General features: G+C 36.3%; 1 protein-coding gene across 2 annotated transcripts in view; it reads right to left on the reverse strand.

The window, feature by feature from the left end:
- Positions 1-17,084, reverse strand: part of neto1l (neuropilin (NRP) and tolloid (TLL)-like 1, like) — a 62,488-nt gene that overhangs the window by 10,130 nt on the left and 35,274 nt on the right. For both annotated transcript variants that reach the window (XM_056737758.1, XM_056737759.1), the window contains exons 5-7: positions 9,404-9,445; positions 9,176-9,303; positions 289-517 (exon numbers count right to left, since the gene is read on the reverse strand). In XM_056737758.1, the coding sequence (XP_056593736.1) occupies positions 289-517; positions 9,176-9,303; positions 9,404-9,445 (399 nt within the window). The remainder of the gene's footprint in view (positions 1-288; positions 518-9,175; positions 9,304-9,403; positions 9,446-17,084) is intronic.

The raw sequence follows: 17,084 nt of genomic DNA on the forward strand, positions 1-17,084 counted from the left end.
CAGCATATGCTGGTTAGGTGTTTTTAAACATGGAGGCTGGTTTGAGCTGGTTCAAGCTGGTCTTTATTTGGTCATGAGCTGGTTTAACCTGGTCCTGAACTGGTTATAAACAGGTTACGAGCTGGTCCTGAGCAGAAGCTTTTTGCTTAGGACCAGCACATGACCAGCGTACAACCAGCTCAGGACCAGCTAAAACCAGCTGCCATGCTTCAAAACACACCTAACCAGCAAATACAGTTTTTTTCAACAGGGGTATGAGGTAGAAGAGTGCGTGTTCATATCTCTTACGCTCTTGGAAGGTAGTGAAGAGTATACGGAAGCGACTCTTGCGGCTGCCCTCGTCGGCCCACATGCGGACCACGCCCAGCGCGGTCACCAGCATGATGTCATTGGCCACTGTGCTGCAGAACTTATTCCTCAGGTCTTCCACCGAGCTGCTGCCATCATACACCGCCACAAAATTACGCTTGCACTCATTGGAGTTTTGCATCTCGTAGTCTAAGAAACGCAGGTAGATCTGAAAGAGAGAAAAACACATGCTGTTACGCTCATTGAAATTGGCTGGGATCTCGATCTCTGCACAGGAAAGGGGCCATTGTTTTAAATAATCCTTATTTTCTTTCAGCAAAATGTTTCATGAGTTTCGTCTCATGACATCGGTCAAATAAATGATATCTAGATTACCTCAAACTGTGTTTAACGACAGATATTGGACTCTGAAGTCAGAAAGGCCAGACTGACACGTCAATACCACAAAAGAAGTGATGATTGAAGAGTGTTGATCGATAAGTAAACGTTGAAAGGAGTCATTCTCAAAAAGACTAAAGCTAGATGTTTATGAAATGTCAAAGAGTGATGATTTAAAGGAGTGATGATCTGAAATAGTGATGATTTAAAAGATTGATGATTAAAATAAAAAGGAGAGATCAAAGGAGAGATAATCAAAATAGTGATAATTGAAAAGAGTGATGATTTAAAGGAGAGATAATTAAAAAGAGTGATGATTTAAAGGAGAGATAATTCAAAAGAGTGATGATTAAAAGGAGTGATGATCTGAAAGAGTGATGATTTAAAAGAATGATGATCAACTTTAAAGGAGAGATCAAAGGAGAGATAATCAAAAAGAGCGATGATCGTAAAGAAGTGATCATTAAAAAGAGTGATGATTGAAACTAAGGAGTGATAATTAAAAAGAGTGATGCTATAAAGGAGAGATAATTCAAAAGAGTGATGATTAAAAGGAGTGATGATCTGAAAGAGTGATGATTTAAAAGAGTGATGATCAACTTTAAAGGAGAGATCAAAGGAGAGATAATCAAAAAGAGCGATGATCGTACAGAAGTGATCATTAAAAAGAGTGATGATTTAAAGGAGCGATGATCGTAAAGAAGTGATCATTAAAAAGAGTGATGATTTAAAAGAGAGATAATTAAAAAGAGTGATGATTGAAAGGAGCGATGATCGTAAAGAAGTGATCATTAAAAAGAGTGATGATTTAAAAGAGAGATAATTAAGAAGAGTGATGATTGAAACTAAGGAATGATTTTTAAAAAGAGTGATGATTTAAAAGAGATAATTAAAAAGAGTGATGATTGAAACTAAGGATTGATAATTCAAAAGAGTGATGATTGAAAATAAGGAGTGATAATTAAAAAGAGTGATGATTTAAAAGAGAGATAATTAAAAAGAGTGATGATTGAAACTAAGGATTGATCATTCAAAAGAGTGATGATTGAAACTAAGGATTGATAATTCAAAAGAGTGATGATTGAAACTAAGGAGTGATAATTAAAAAGAGTGATGATTTAAAAGAGAGATAATTAAAAAGAGTGATGATTGAAACTAAGGATTGATCATTCAAAAGAGTGATGATTGAAACTAAGGAGTGATAATTAAAAAGAGTGATGATTTAAAAGAGAGATAATTAAAAAGAGTGATGATTGAAACTAAGGATTGATCATTCAAAAGAGTGATGATTGAAACTAAGGAGTGATAATTAAAAAGAGTGATGATTTAAAAGAGAGATAATTAAAAAGAGTGATGATTGAAACTAAGGATTGATAATTCAAAAGAGTGATGATTGAAACTAAGGAGTGATAATTAAAAAGAGTGATGATTTAAAAGAGAGATAATTAAAAAGAGTGATGATTGAAACTAAGGAGTGATTTTTAAAAAGAGTGATGATTTAAAGGAGAGATAATTAAAAAGAGTGATGATTGAAACTAAGGAGTGATAATTCAAAAGAGTGATGATTTAGAGGAGAGATAATTCAAAGGAGTGATGATTGAAAATAAGGAGTGATAATTAAAAAGACTGATGATTTAGAGGAGATATAATTCAAAAGAGTGATGATTGAAAATAAGGAGTGATAATTAAAAAGACTGATGATTTAAAGGAGTTATAATAAAAAGAAGTGATAATTCAAAAGAGTGATGATTTAAAGGAGTGATCATTAAAAAGAGTGATGATTAAAAGAGTGATGATTTAAAGGAGTGATCATTAAAAAGAGTGATGATTAAAAGGAGCGATGATCGTAAAGAAGTGATCATTAAAAAGAGTGATGATTTAAAAGAGAGATAATTAAAAAGAGTGATGATTGAAACTAAGGAGTGATAATTAAAAAGAGTGATGATTTAAAAGAGAGATAATTAAAAAGAGTGATGATTGAAACTAAGGAGTGATAATTAAAAAGACTGATGATTTAAAGGAGGTATAATAAAAAGAAGTGATAATTCAAAAGAGTGATGATTTAAAGGAGTGATAATTAAAAAGAGTGATGATTGAAACTAAGGAGTGATCTTTAAAAAGAGTGATGATTTAAAGGAGAGATAATTAAAAAGAGTGATGATTGAAAATAAGGAGTGATAATTAAAAAGAGTGATGATTTAAAGGAGAGATAAATAAAAAGAGTGATGATTGAAAGGAGAGATAAATAAAAAGAGTGATGATTTAGAGGAGAGATCATCAAAAAGAGTGATGATTTAAAGGAGAGATAATTCAAAAGAGTGATGATTTAAAAGAGAGATAATTAAAAAGAGTGATGATTGAAAATAAGGAGTGATAATTAAAAAGAGTGATGATTTAAAGGAGAGATAAATAAAAAGAGTGATGATTGAAAGGAGAGATAAATAAAAAGAGTGATGATTTATAGGAGAGATCATCAAAAAGAGTGATGATTTAAAGGAGAGATAATTCAAAGGAGTGATGATTTAAAAGAGAGATAATTAAAAAGAGTGATGATTGAAACTAAGGATTGATAATTCAAAAGAGTGATGATTGAAACTAAGGAGTGATAATTAAAAAGACTGATGATTTAAAGGAGGTATAATAAAAAGAAGTGATAATTCAAAAGAGTGATGATTTAGAGGAGAGATAATAAAAAGAAGTGATAATTAAAAGTCACGATTTAAATGAGAGATCCTCAAAAAGAGTAATGATTGATAGGATTTATAGTAAAAAAGGAGTGATAATTAAAACAATGATGATTTAATGGAGATATAGTCATAAAGAGTGATGATTGAAAGAAGTGATAATCAAAGAGGGTGATGATCGCACATATGTGAAATTGAGTAGTTTAAAAAAATATCAATGACAATCACTTTAGACTGACAAGCTCATGCTTCACTACCAATAAACTCCGGCACCGCTCTTGCCAATCCTGTCGGGCTCTTTAAAAACCACGGAGGTGTTGGAATGAACCATCTGCTCTATTCTCACTCAATCTAACCCTAATCAAGCAACTCTCACACCTCCCCTCATCCAAAATCCCCATCACACTGTTTGAAATATTAAGCATACTCTAAGAATGACCCTTACCGTGATGCGGCAACACCATTTGACAGCCTTGACAGCCGCAATGATCTCCCAATATTTGCTTAAAACGTTCTTCTCCTGTACCCGCCACCTTTGTATCTCCCAACAGTGGTTGGAGTTCGCTGCACCAAAATGTGGTGTTATCACTTTTAATGAGCACTCAGTGTTCTATTATGACAAGTAATTTGAGGAGCACAGTTGTCCCGATGAATAAAGGATATTATCGCTCAGTAGTTCTTTCTGTAATAACGCTTCATTCAGCACCAACCATTGCTTAGTGAGCCACGTAGGTAGACTCGTCCTTGCCACCCACAACATCCTGACACCTGCAATATAAGTAATGAACTAGAGGAGCCACATTCTTTCTAAAGCGCTTTGGCATGTACAATCTCTCATCGTCAGCAAAACTGCGTGGGGGCGTCACTTATACGTATGCAAATACATAAAATCCCACTCACTACAGAAATAATGAAATGAACTAGACTTCCCACATGCCCTCAGAGGATTCCACAAAGATGGAAGGAGATTCACTACAGTACTTGCCAGCTTGTTAGGCACGAGATATGAGGAATGTGCGAGACAGGAATTAGACGTCATTGATTTTGAAAGGTTTCTTTGATAACTGAATATAGTATTAGGGAAATCTACCGCTGATTAAAAAAGACTCACCTATACATCTAACAACAGGGTGACAGTGTTTCAGCAAACCCTGAATCTTATTTACTAAAATCCACAATCCTGTTTATCTAAGCAATACATATCAGAGGTAGTCAGAGGTTGTAAATGAAAATGATAGTTGTTTAAACTTAAACATGTCCCTCATTTAATGTAAATTAGTTTTATGGACAGTAGTGCAGAGTACACCGGTGGTGTAACAGACCAGAATCTGAGAGTCTTGAGTTCGACAGGTTCCTATCCTAAGGGCAGCTGAAAGCAAAAATCCAAAAGCTGTGGATCAGAGTGCCTTCACTAACAACGGAATTGCCAATAACAAACCCCAGGATACAGGAACCGACAATATTATATGATGGTACAAAATTAAATATGTATTCTGGAGTGTCCTCATATTGCACAGATCCAAATATAAACCAAATATAATAGCGTATGTAATCTTGGGAGTCCTATCGTGAGAAAAAATATCAGAGATGATTCTTTTATTATTATTTTTTCATTCTAAACAATGAATTTAATCGGAGAACAAATGGAGACTTCTTAAAGCGATAGTTCACCCAGAAATTGACATTTTTTATTTATCCTCATGTCGTTCCAAACCTGTATATGGAATCTTTCTTCAGTGAAACACAAAAGAAGATATTATAAGAAATGTCTTTTTGGTTTTGTGTTCATACGATGGAAGTCAATGGGGGCCAATCTTCTTTTGTGTCCTGCAGAAAAAAAAGAAAGTCATACCGGTCTGGAATGTCATGAGCATGAGTAAAAGGTGAAATTTTTTTTGGGGTGAACTATCCCATTATGTGTCACACTTCGAAGATTTCTTTCTTTAGAAAAAGCCCTTGGAAATTTCATGTTTCCTCTGATGTTTCAGAAGAGATCTCGAAATAAGTCTGCAATCAGAGTTCGGAGATTTCAATATAAATGCAAACATTTCCCATTACGTTAATTCCAAGACTGGAAAAAGGTTAAGAACTATCCTATCCACATCCATTGTATAGCTATATTCTTCTCCTGTATGCCAACAATAACCTAATACTAATACTACATATTGTAATACGTTTATGTAAACACACATTTTCTAACAAGCTACACAACGTGTCAATAGAAAAGAGCAACATCAAAATCTTCTTGTTCTTATCTAGTTTAACAACAACATGCTATATGAAATGCTTTCCTGTGGCTCAGTGGTTATAGCATGGGCTAGCATTGCCAAGGTCATGGGTTCAATCCCAGGGGATTGCATATTGTTAGAAACTAATGTATAGTACAATGCAATGTAAGTTGCTTTGGATAAAAGCGTCTGCCAAATGTAAATGTAAATTTACAGACACTGAATTACTAAAGCTTATTATTAAATGCCTTTCCTGCTGGAACCCAATTCACAAGAATCTAGATTCCTGACCTAAATATTATACGTGAATTGAACTGAATGATGCCAACACATCACGTTAACTGCAGGTTCTGCTTGATTGTTTGTGTTCACTCTAATTGCTTCATCTTTACCGTTTCTTTAGAATAAATTAGTCTTGGCTGCGTGACACAAAGAAATCAACATCTGCCCCATTGGGGCCTGCTGTCTCTTCAGGGCATGCGGATGTGTTTGAGGTGCTGTTTACATCCCCCTTTGTGCTGACTTATTTGTACCCTGCGTTAGCCGACCTTTCCCAGCAGACTAGAGAGAAAGAGCAAGATGAGCTGTGCAAAGTGTTGCAGCTCAGAGACCCTCATGTGTAGGAATATAAATCAGAACAATGGTTCCTTTACATAAATGGAACTGCATGATTCTCATGACTTTTGGGTTTTGAATATACAGTACACCCCCTGCCAACTGAGTTGAAAAACAATTCTGCTACTAATAAAACACAGCACATACAGTTTGTTTAAAATTACATTCAGAGGTCCAATGTGTGATTTTTGGGAGGCTCTATTGACAGAAATGCAATATAATATACATAACTATGGCTGTGTCCGAAATAGCCCCTCTATACCCTTATATGATGCACTATTTGAGGGGACATCCATTTTTAGTGGTGTCCGAATTCATAGTGGACATCATTGAGTGCACTCGTTCAATCCCATGATGCATCATAATAACGAGTGTACAGTCGATGTACACTCATGTCCAGCTACTAGCCATCTATCGTGATACTCGCGCTGAATGAATTACCGCGTCTCCCAGAAGATGGCGTCCGCAGCCTTTCCAGTGGACCAAGTGTCTGAATTAACTCACTTGTTTTAACCCGCTCCTTAAAGTGGACTTTATTAATGAACTAATGAGGGTGTACTGGGTGATTTCGGACACATCCTATGTCTACAGAGGTGTAAAAGACCTTACATAATGAAGCGTTATGTTTTTATTACCTTAGAATGAGTTATTTCTATCTACATACTGTGGGTCCGTTTGCATGGAATTCGCAATATTGTTTCTACAGTAGCCCTAAACGGACATAGTGCTCTACAGAGCGCGTTTCATAAATACCTATTCATAAATATTTTCAAAAATGATCTCCTTCGGCGAAGAAGCGAAAACATGACAACATCTTTGGACTGTGTCAGCCACCTTAGTGCTTCGAAAAGGAAAAGGGGATCGGCGGAGTGAGCCGTTGGTTGCAATTTGCAACTTCACCACTAGATGTCACTTGATTTCATACACTGGACCTTAAAAAGGAAAAGATAGGTGATGGGCTTTGTCATTTCCATTCCTGCTCATAGAGATGATGTAATATGCCCCCCCCTTCTATTTTACTATCAGACAATAAATCAAATAAAAATAAAAGTGTGCATGTCTATGAGTTTACACGCGTGTGCTCTTTATTGGATGAGATATGAAAGCCTGTGAGACATGCGGTGAGGAGAGTTACATGAGCAACATTATCTGATGGCTAGGGGAACACACGACAGATACCTGACCATCTGTGCTTCAGACAATCATTCCTGTGAGAATACAAATGATACAGCATATGACTATCTTTTGCTGTGGTTGGATTCATCCTCTTTCAACAAACATGCATTCTTCAAACGTTGTGCATTAATGAATAAAAATGCAATCATGAGTCATAACAGGTGAAGAATAACAATTCTGAATAGCTGTGCAAAACTAATCACTGTGAAAAGACAAGGACGTGTGCTTTTGATTTGTGTCTCTGGTAGGACATCAGATAGAACGAAAATCAATTTCTAAAGCAATAAATCACATTAGGCTCAAATATTATCAACAAGCCGTGGCACAACACAGATTTTTCTCCTCTAGTCAACACTTGTTGAAGAACGTTATCTGAAAATACACAGGCAATAGAGGTAGGTTACTGTGTTTTGTCAAATCTGCCGACTGATCCGTCCATTTAGGAAGCCTAATAGACATATCTCTAAATAAATACAACTATAGCATTATTTGCACATTGATATTTTATTATAATTACAAAATATTTATTAATCATAAAACATAATATGAAATAGTTCTGGTCCTGGATGCTGACGGATAAATACATTCTGGATGTGCTAAAATAGTTTGTTTTGCTGCGTAACCTGTGCCTAAAACAAAACTATATTCACAATAACATGTCCTTACATAACTCATTGCAAACATAAATGTTCAACAAACAGAATTCGGTACTCTAGTTCCCATTTGTAATAAATAATGTTTATTGTGTCCAGATTTAGACAGGAATAAACAATAAAAGAAATTGAGCGATCTAAGCGATCCGTGTGCTGTGTCATTGTACCAAGTAATGGAAAAGGCTGCTGAAAATAAAGAAGGCTTTTCTGTGCAGGGTTAGGTGCAGAGGCCAGGGCAATTTCATGAGCTTTAAACCCCTCCCCTGGCAACAGTGCCCAGATGATAAAAGTGATTCTTACCCCCAAATAAACTCCACCGTCTGACCTTTTCCACATGGTGGCCCTTTTCTCTTATTCTCATTTTCTATAAAACAATGCTGGCCTGGAGAACTCATCCCCCAGCACAAATGCGATCTCTTTAATGGCTCAATAAGATGAAATGGAGAACAAATTGAGGCTTTTTTAAAAGTCTCCTGCTTCTCAGATCTGAAAAGTAGAAGGAAATCTTTTTTTCTCCTATACCAAGATATCAAACTTATATTCGATGTAAACACAAACTTTTCTTATCGAGCTGATTAAAATCTAGATTTTAGTTCTGTTGAACAATGTAGGACAGCAGTTCTGAGGCACTTTTGACTACCATTGTTTATTTCCTACTATGGAATTCAAAGGGTGTTGAGATCTGTTTGGTCATAAGCATTAATTCAAATTTCTTTCTCTGTGTTCATCAGAAAAAAGACATTTATACACAATTGAAACAACTCGAATGTATAGGTTAATGATTACAGATTTTTCATTTTTGGGTGAGGTATCCCTTTAAATCTCCTGAGCAATGAAAAGCAGCCTCTGAGCAATCAAATGTTCATCTGGGATCTTCCGTATGCCATACACTGCCATATTTTTATCCTCAACAGAATTCCACCAACTGCATACAAATTCGCCCCAAGATGTTTATGCAATGGCCGCATAATGCAAACGACTACAAAACAGGAAGCCAAGTGCTAAGTTAGGCAGTTACCGCACTGCTGGAGACAGACAGAAGCTGTCGTATGTCAGAAATGTGGCAGGCTGGCTAAGAGAACGACAACAGGGAAATAACAGTGGTGTTATTAGGCGGACTGGTGGGACTGACCTTGGAGCGAGGAGGGGCACGAATGTACCACTTGCAGTCCACTGCCTCTGTCTGCAAGGCTTTGCCGTCTTTGGTGATCTGCTGTGATTCAATGATGCCTTCTGGTCCTCCCATCTCGAATTCACAAACTGCAGAAGAGAAAAACAGATGAGAACCCCGCTAAGGAAACGGAAAGCCATTAGATGCATTCATATGGAAAATGCTTATAGAATAATAAACAATACCCACAGGGAAGAGGTTTGGGGACTCCTATGTCCTTAAAGTCAGGATCTGAAATAAAAACGAATAAACTAAGATGTGAAAACAGCAATTTCACACTGACATGACTCAGTTAACTAATAACCATAAATATTGCACTGTGGTACATGAACCGAACCCTTCAATGTAAAGTCAACTTGGACTGATCAATAAGATATGTGAACTGTTTAATGGTCTCTATGAAAGATGTCTTTAAAAATGATGCAGAATTGCAGCGTAGAACGTACGATAGAGGAAGCGAGTGGAACAGTTAAGTTGTATTAACCTTTGAAAGGCAGCGCTCTTTAAAATTGAACCGTACATTCAATAAACTTTAATTACACTGTCTCGCAATCTTTCTTTTTTTCACCATCTTTCATCCTCTGTCTCTCATCTTTGTTCATAACAACAAAAACAGAACCTGAAAGATTTTTTTCTTTTTTTAAATACTGTAGGTGAAATAAGGTCACTTGGTGATCATTGTTTAAACCTTAAAACCAGGTTAAGACAAGCTTTTTATTGTATTTTAGGCTAACCGTGATTGGTTTTCATCTAATTTGTCACAAAAATGATTGCCTACAACATTGCCTGCTACTGTAAAATAAGCCAACTTGAGGAGTTCATTTGCAAAAACAGATCACTCTTTATCCTTTTCAAAATATTTTTTACTATCGTGTTCTCATGTTTTTATTGTGTTTTATTGCGTTAGCTCTAGCTGTGTTTATAAATCATCATTACTTTATCAAAACAAAAGTTTAATTTGTATTACTAAGAATGCACAATGAAAACATGATTTTTGACAATTAAAAAAAATTGAGTAATCTGTTTTTGCAAATGAACTCTTCACTTAAATAAACATAAATGACATAAATGATCAGACCAATGTTTGTTTATAGCGATTGGTAGCATTCACAATAGTAGTGTCACAATATACTGCCATTGTCAATAATCGTGACGTAAAACACGGTTATCAATATTGTGTTAATTCTACACAAGACTGTTGCGGACCCATTTAAAATGCTGCCTTAGCACTGTGTCCACACCGGACGCGGCGCGATGTGAAGCGACGCAACAAAAGACAATAGAACACATTAGGACCCTTTCCACTTTTACATTTTGTTCACACTGGATGAGGTGCAGCGCGACGCGACAATCCCATTAAAACAAGCCACGTGAGTCACAATCAAACTCTCTTTCTGCCTACATACATTTGTGTTTTGAATGTCATTCATTGACCAAACAAAAGACAAAATAAACTTATATAAAGATACATTTAGCATCAAATATTTCTTAAAAATGGTATTCAGATATATACAGTGATAACACTGTTACCAGCCACAATAACCGTCTATAGGGAAAATCTGATATCATGACAGCCCTATAATTTGCATGATCACACTTTCATACAGAACTCCAAAATACACCCCATTTGATAAAAATAAAATTTGTTGACACTTTACATTAAGGTTCCCTTCATAAAGCATTTATAAATGTGTTTATTAATGATTAATAAGTCATTTACACTCGCATTATAAAGCAGTTATAATTGCATAAATAAAAAGGGGGATTCTAACGCAATGCCTGCCAAATAGTGAGCCATTTTTAACTCACATGTTATAAATGCTTAATAATGTATATATTTTTTACTTATTTGCAAAATAGGCTGTCAGACTGGAGACTGTAGGGTGTTATGTTGGTTTTCAAACGATTGTATATTTCATATCTTATGTCCCTTTTCAAACCATGTTGCTATCTTGTTCTGATTCTGAATACCTTACGGCGCTCTCCAGAAAGCCTTCAGATCATGAGGCTTCTCCAAAGCAATTTTTTCTTGCTTACCAAGATGAATTCATCAAACTTTGGATCACTTTTTGACACTAAAAACACAAAGGTACTCGTAGACTTGTTTTATTTATGATGTTTTTTAATGATTAAATTACTACCAATAGTTAATCAAAATAAAATAATGTTAACTAAAATCTAATGTGTCTCATGCTTTCTGTTCTTTATCACACCTGAAGGTCATAAATCAAGACATTCAGCTACAATACAGAAATAATAGTTGGACAGCTTTATTACTCTCACATTTCTACAAAAAGAAATGCTTATATTCCGCGTGGCTGACATTTCGCTCTGTGATGCCACATTGATATTCACACTGTGGACAACAGCGATGACATTTAAAGACCTGAATCTCATTGAAGATGACTTTCTATATAATACAAGAAGACATAAGCTACATAAACACACATCAGTTTATGAGTCACAACTTCTTTGTTTACAAAGGAGCTGATCGTACACAAAGTTTTGCTTTCAGGAAAGTCTCCCCACTGGGCGTCCGGGTAGCAGTATTAGTCACAAAATACCATGTTTTCTTTACTTGAATTGGGGAAGACCACCAGAGTATTTTAATTTGATTGCAGAGGTCACAATAATAATATAATATAGTTATATTTCTTACCAACAACTAAACCTGATGAGTAGTTTTCCATACATGTTGTTTAGTAAGTTTAATTTGCAATAAAACACCATCTTTCCATGTTATTCAATTACCTCATCAACCAACACTTTGCACTGAGCTCCTCCCACAAAGAATCATTAGCCTTCCCAGATAATCAATTCATGGTTTGGCTCTTTTTACTGGAAGGCGGGACTTCCTCACACTTTTCCCCATTCGTTGCAACTGAACCACAGCGTCATGTTAATATCTGATGTCTTTGTGGTACATCACAGTTACCCTTACAGAGGAGACTGGATGATTTGTGTGTTCGTCTGGCAAATAAATGCTGTCATTTTAACCCTCCAATGAGACCTTATGTGGGTCACTGTGTACCCCTGTATTCAGCTGTTGAAGGACCCCATCACTATAATGACACATTTATTCTTTTTTTGGAACGTGGACACAGCAATACCTGCGGTCTGCAGCACTCAGATATTAAAGGGGAACGAGTCTATTTGTATCAGTATTTATCATTTAGTTTTAAATGGCCAGTGCCTGTTGTCTTTTCCACTATGAATCCTACTGTACCTTTAAAACATCTTTATATAAATGTGTTTTAGTGTGATTGGCTAATCTTTGTGTATCAATGTAGTCTATCAGGGCCACATTTATTATTGGCCTTATACCAAAAACTGCATAACATGCCTTAAGGGGCTTTTAAGAATTTCCGTGCTTTAAAACTGAAAAATTCCTTCAATCCTTCACTTAATATTTTACACATTACACACGATACTCAAGATCTACACTGAGAATTTAGATAAAGCCTTACACCAGCATAGTGCAATGAGATAAGAGACCGATTATATATTACAAAACTAGACTTATAGGGGAAGAAAGGGTGAGCGAGTGAGGGGGGGTCCCCATATCATATTCAAAGGCAGAATGAAGATGAGATGTCTGATCAAAGACAGAAACAGTGTGAAATAGGACCTGGGCTATGCCATTTGCATTCAAAATGAGCCTCTCACTTTTACTCAGCGTCTTCAAACTGAATCCAGTCACTCTGTTCACCTTTGAAAGTGTTTCTAGTTGAATCCTCAAACAATTAAATATGCTTTATAGGGCTTCAGCTTTGCCCTAGGGATAGGGGGAAAATTCTATATTTCCAAGTGTATTCGAAATACTGCACTACTGTATTTTAGTTCACTATACCGTATTGATATTCTCATTGCATGAATCAATATTTTTTGTTACATTTTTACATTAAAATCTTTCCAAGAAGTCTACATCAAAGAAGTCTGTGAGAAGATAAAACGTGCCGTGGCGTTAAAGTCGTAGTTTACTAAAAAAAAACATTTTTTTCACTCTACACTCTATAATTTTAACCTTGTGTATGACTCTTTCTTCTGTGAAACACAAAAAAATAAATGTCTTAATTGTTTTTTATGCATAAAATGGAAGTCAAAGGGGTTCAATGTTGTTTGGTTTTCAACGTTCTTTGAAATATGGAAATAATATAGAAAAAGGTCATACAGGTCTTTAATGATATAAAGGTGAGTAAATTAAGAAATTGTAATTTTGGGTGAAATATCCCTTTGGGTTTATAAAATAACCAACATAAATCAAGCGTATAGCATCAGTCAGCTGATCCCCATCTATCTATAGAAATACGACGCTACCACGGCTTCCTTTTTAACTTCATTCAGCTAACAGCAGCTTATCACGTTGCCCAGGAGCAAATTACCCTCCTCCATCCCCAGCTCCACTTCACATTTACAATCGGGTTTCGACTTTCAGATATTCCATTTTCTAAGTCTCAATCAATTTGCATAATGTGTTACACTTAAATATCATTGATAACTAATGTAATCTGTTTGTTTTGTACTTTTTCTAAAGGTGGTTATCCCAGCACCGCCGGCTCTTATTCATGCTGGCTGCATGGATGGGCAGGGAGTTTTGCCCAGGACAGAACCATACTGCCAATCTAAACTGTAGGCTAATAGTCAATCATTCTTGACGTGAGTGAACCTGACAGAACATAATAAAGCACCAAAGTCTACCGCAGAGGAAAAAAAATAAGTAATTAAAACAAATCATAGTTTGAAAATGTGTAATAAATGGATATCATGCAATCCAGATATTGATATGATATTGTATCAGTGCTGATTTCCATCCCAACTTTACCTGCAGTAATATATCCACCTGCTAAAAAAAACCCTACCAAAATAAAACACATCCCCTTTTTGTTACAGCTATCACCTGTAACTATCTTGTTCTCTTTCTCTATCAGGTCAATCAAGGGTAGCTGCCACCCTTTATTTCTGTTTTTGCAAAAGATGCGGATCCTCTTAGAAAGAGGAGGGAAGAAAGGACGCTCGAGTGGAGGTCTGTTATCTGATCTCGGTTGTGTGTCATCCTTCCTGCTCTTCATCTGATAATCTTGTGAAAGGAAACCTCCGACTCTGTTTACCCACCTACAGTGTTAGCCACACAAGTCGAGGCTTTGCTCTCCCGTGGATGAAACACTCAAATGGTCTCCTGTCCATCCAATTCCCCCTGCTTGAGATCTGACAGCAAAGAGGGCAAACCGGAGACAGGGGGCTGTCAATCAACACAAGTAGGAATGTGGCTGCTTTTAAATACGTACTAGATTTATGATCGCAGTAGATCAGTTGGAATATTACCACCTTAAGAATCAATAAGGTAAGCAATAAAGTAAGTGTGTGTATGTGTGCGAGCAGGTAGATGGACTGTTAAACCCATGACTACTGTATTTAGTGGGAAGGTGTGGAGGGAAAATTCAGAGTGGCAGGAAGTTAATGAAACAATGACCTTCAGGTCAAGAGAGCTGGTTGCCGGGCTGATATATGATTTGGATGTGGTATCACTTAACCGCCAAGGTTCAGCCAGCCCCGTGGGATCATTCCTCAGCCACAGTCATGTGTAATACATGATACCACTAAAGGTTATCTTATACACCTGTCGGCATGAAGAACAAAGCGTAAGATCTTTGAAACTACATTCAATATTTAAGAATTTGTGTAACCTTTGCCATCTCTACAGCATGTCAACAAGTACTTGTCGTGCAATTCTCCTGATTGCATTTACATCGTCATTAACATTCAGAAATATGCACAGGCTTTCATGATAATCGCTTAAAGGGACAGTTCAACCACAAAGAAAAATTCTGTCTTCATTTAGGCTACTCATCATCGAGTTTTTCTAAATCTGTGTAAATTTCTTATTTTCTGATAAACACAGAGAAAGATATTTGGAAGAATGCTTGTAACCAAACAGTTCATGGCCATCATTGACTTTTATAGTAGGAAAAGTAACAATAGTAGTCAAAAGTGCCCCAGAAGTGTTTGCTTTCCTACATTCTTCAAAATATTTTCTTTTGCATTCAACAGAACAAAGAAATGTAAAAAGCAATTTTTCCTACTTTGGAAGTCAATGGTGGCCAAGGGTTGAAAAAAGTGGGTGTTACATTCTATAAAGCTGCTATAGAAATACAATTTCACAACAACAAATGCTAAATAAGTACGTAATATATTCCAAGGACCTTCATGGTCTCAGTGATGACAATTCAGCACAACTTGAACCATTTACAACATAAAATAAGACAAAAATATCTTTCAAGTGTACAACTTCCACCCTCAAGTGTGCACATGTTCACAGCCTTATTGTGATTTACTAGGGAATTCTCACACCCAACATAAATCCTGTATTTATTATTCACCGTTATAAAGCACTGTGAGTGGACAATACGGATGCTGTAAATCCCCCTCTAAAACCGTGACCTCTGTAAACAACGCATCTTGTTTCCTAAACAGGCATAATCTGACTAAGAGGAAGAGGTATTTTATAGCATTTCTTGCCTGGTCTGCCATCACTGGGAGCTGGTGTGTGTATGTGCGAGTATGCACAAATACTTCCACACCCCGCCACAGATTCCCCCCCCATGTGCTTGTGTGGAGCCTTGGTTTGTAAACCCTGGCTTAGACTATAATCTTTTGAAGTTTACAGTATTTACCCATAACAACCTGAAGGAGATTTATATTTCCTCAGCCACGGAAATTGTGCCTGTCAGGAGAAGCGTGAAGCGTGCAGGGACGCGGTCTTGTTAGGATTCACACACGTACATAAACGCAACACTCAGTCAACGTTATGTCAAGATGCGCCAAATGCTAACCTGTGTGTCTGCAATTTCTCTGAATAGAGAATCTTGAGTAGGGGATGCAGCACGCTGTTAACGCCAATTGACATACAGCTCTTTGGGTTTTGGCAGAATAGCTGCTAAAAATGTTCATTTCCCATAGGCGTCGTTACCTTTCTAATGCTTTTAGGTGATTCTTAAATAAGCAACTGATTAATATTTTTGAAAGATGTTAAATTAGAAGATCAAAGTAATGAATAACTCCACTAAATCAGTCAATCCCTAGCTGCTTTGCCAGACTCATGTTCCAATGCTTTTTCAGTGTTCCCTGTAACACAAGTCCAAGCATGCATAAGAACACAAACACATCTGTCTATCTCTCTCTGAGATGCAAGGTATATTTATATTATATCCAGCACTCCGGATGTGTCAAAATTGGAAAAATAAATTCTCAAAATCATCTGTTTATAGTTTTCTAATCACACTGTCTTTGTTATTCATTCATTCTTTTACGCTTTATTTCAGACCCTAAGTCCATATAGAAAATGTACAGGAGAAAGTACAAGAGAAAGACCCTGTTTAAGTATATCAGCTTTTATTCCAATATTTCCAAAAGCAGGATGAGTACCTTGCCTCTCAATGTAAGATTATTAAACACCATGATGATTGAATTGCTTGAATGACTTATTTGACATATACACAGCATGCAATGTAGGGAAAACATTATGACAAAAAGGTTGCATGTTTTCGAGAGACGACATAGTTTGTGGGTATGTCCAGAAGCAATAATACCCAACAAATGGAGAAGGGATGGCTCTTTATAGAACAAAAAAAGGGACTATATTTAAATTGTCATGTGTCCATTTATGAGGAATATGGACAGTTTTGGATGTGACAATTCACATACTGTACCTGACTCAAGAAAACAATGCATTAAAAACAAAAAGTGCTTTAAGAGAGACTTCACATGAGTATTTAAACCACCAAATATTGACACAAATGATGAAAACCTTTGGCCAAAACTAGATTTTTATCTAAGATCATTTACGCGGCCGAAAACATCAGGAGCTCGGCTG

This window comes from Triplophysa dalaica, chromosome 23 (assembly GCF_015846415.1).
Source record: "Triplophysa dalaica isolate WHDGS20190420 chromosome 23, ASM1584641v1, whole genome shotgun sequence".
Taxonomy (NCBI): domain Eukaryota; kingdom Metazoa; phylum Chordata; class Actinopteri; order Cypriniformes; family Nemacheilidae; genus Triplophysa; species Triplophysa dalaica.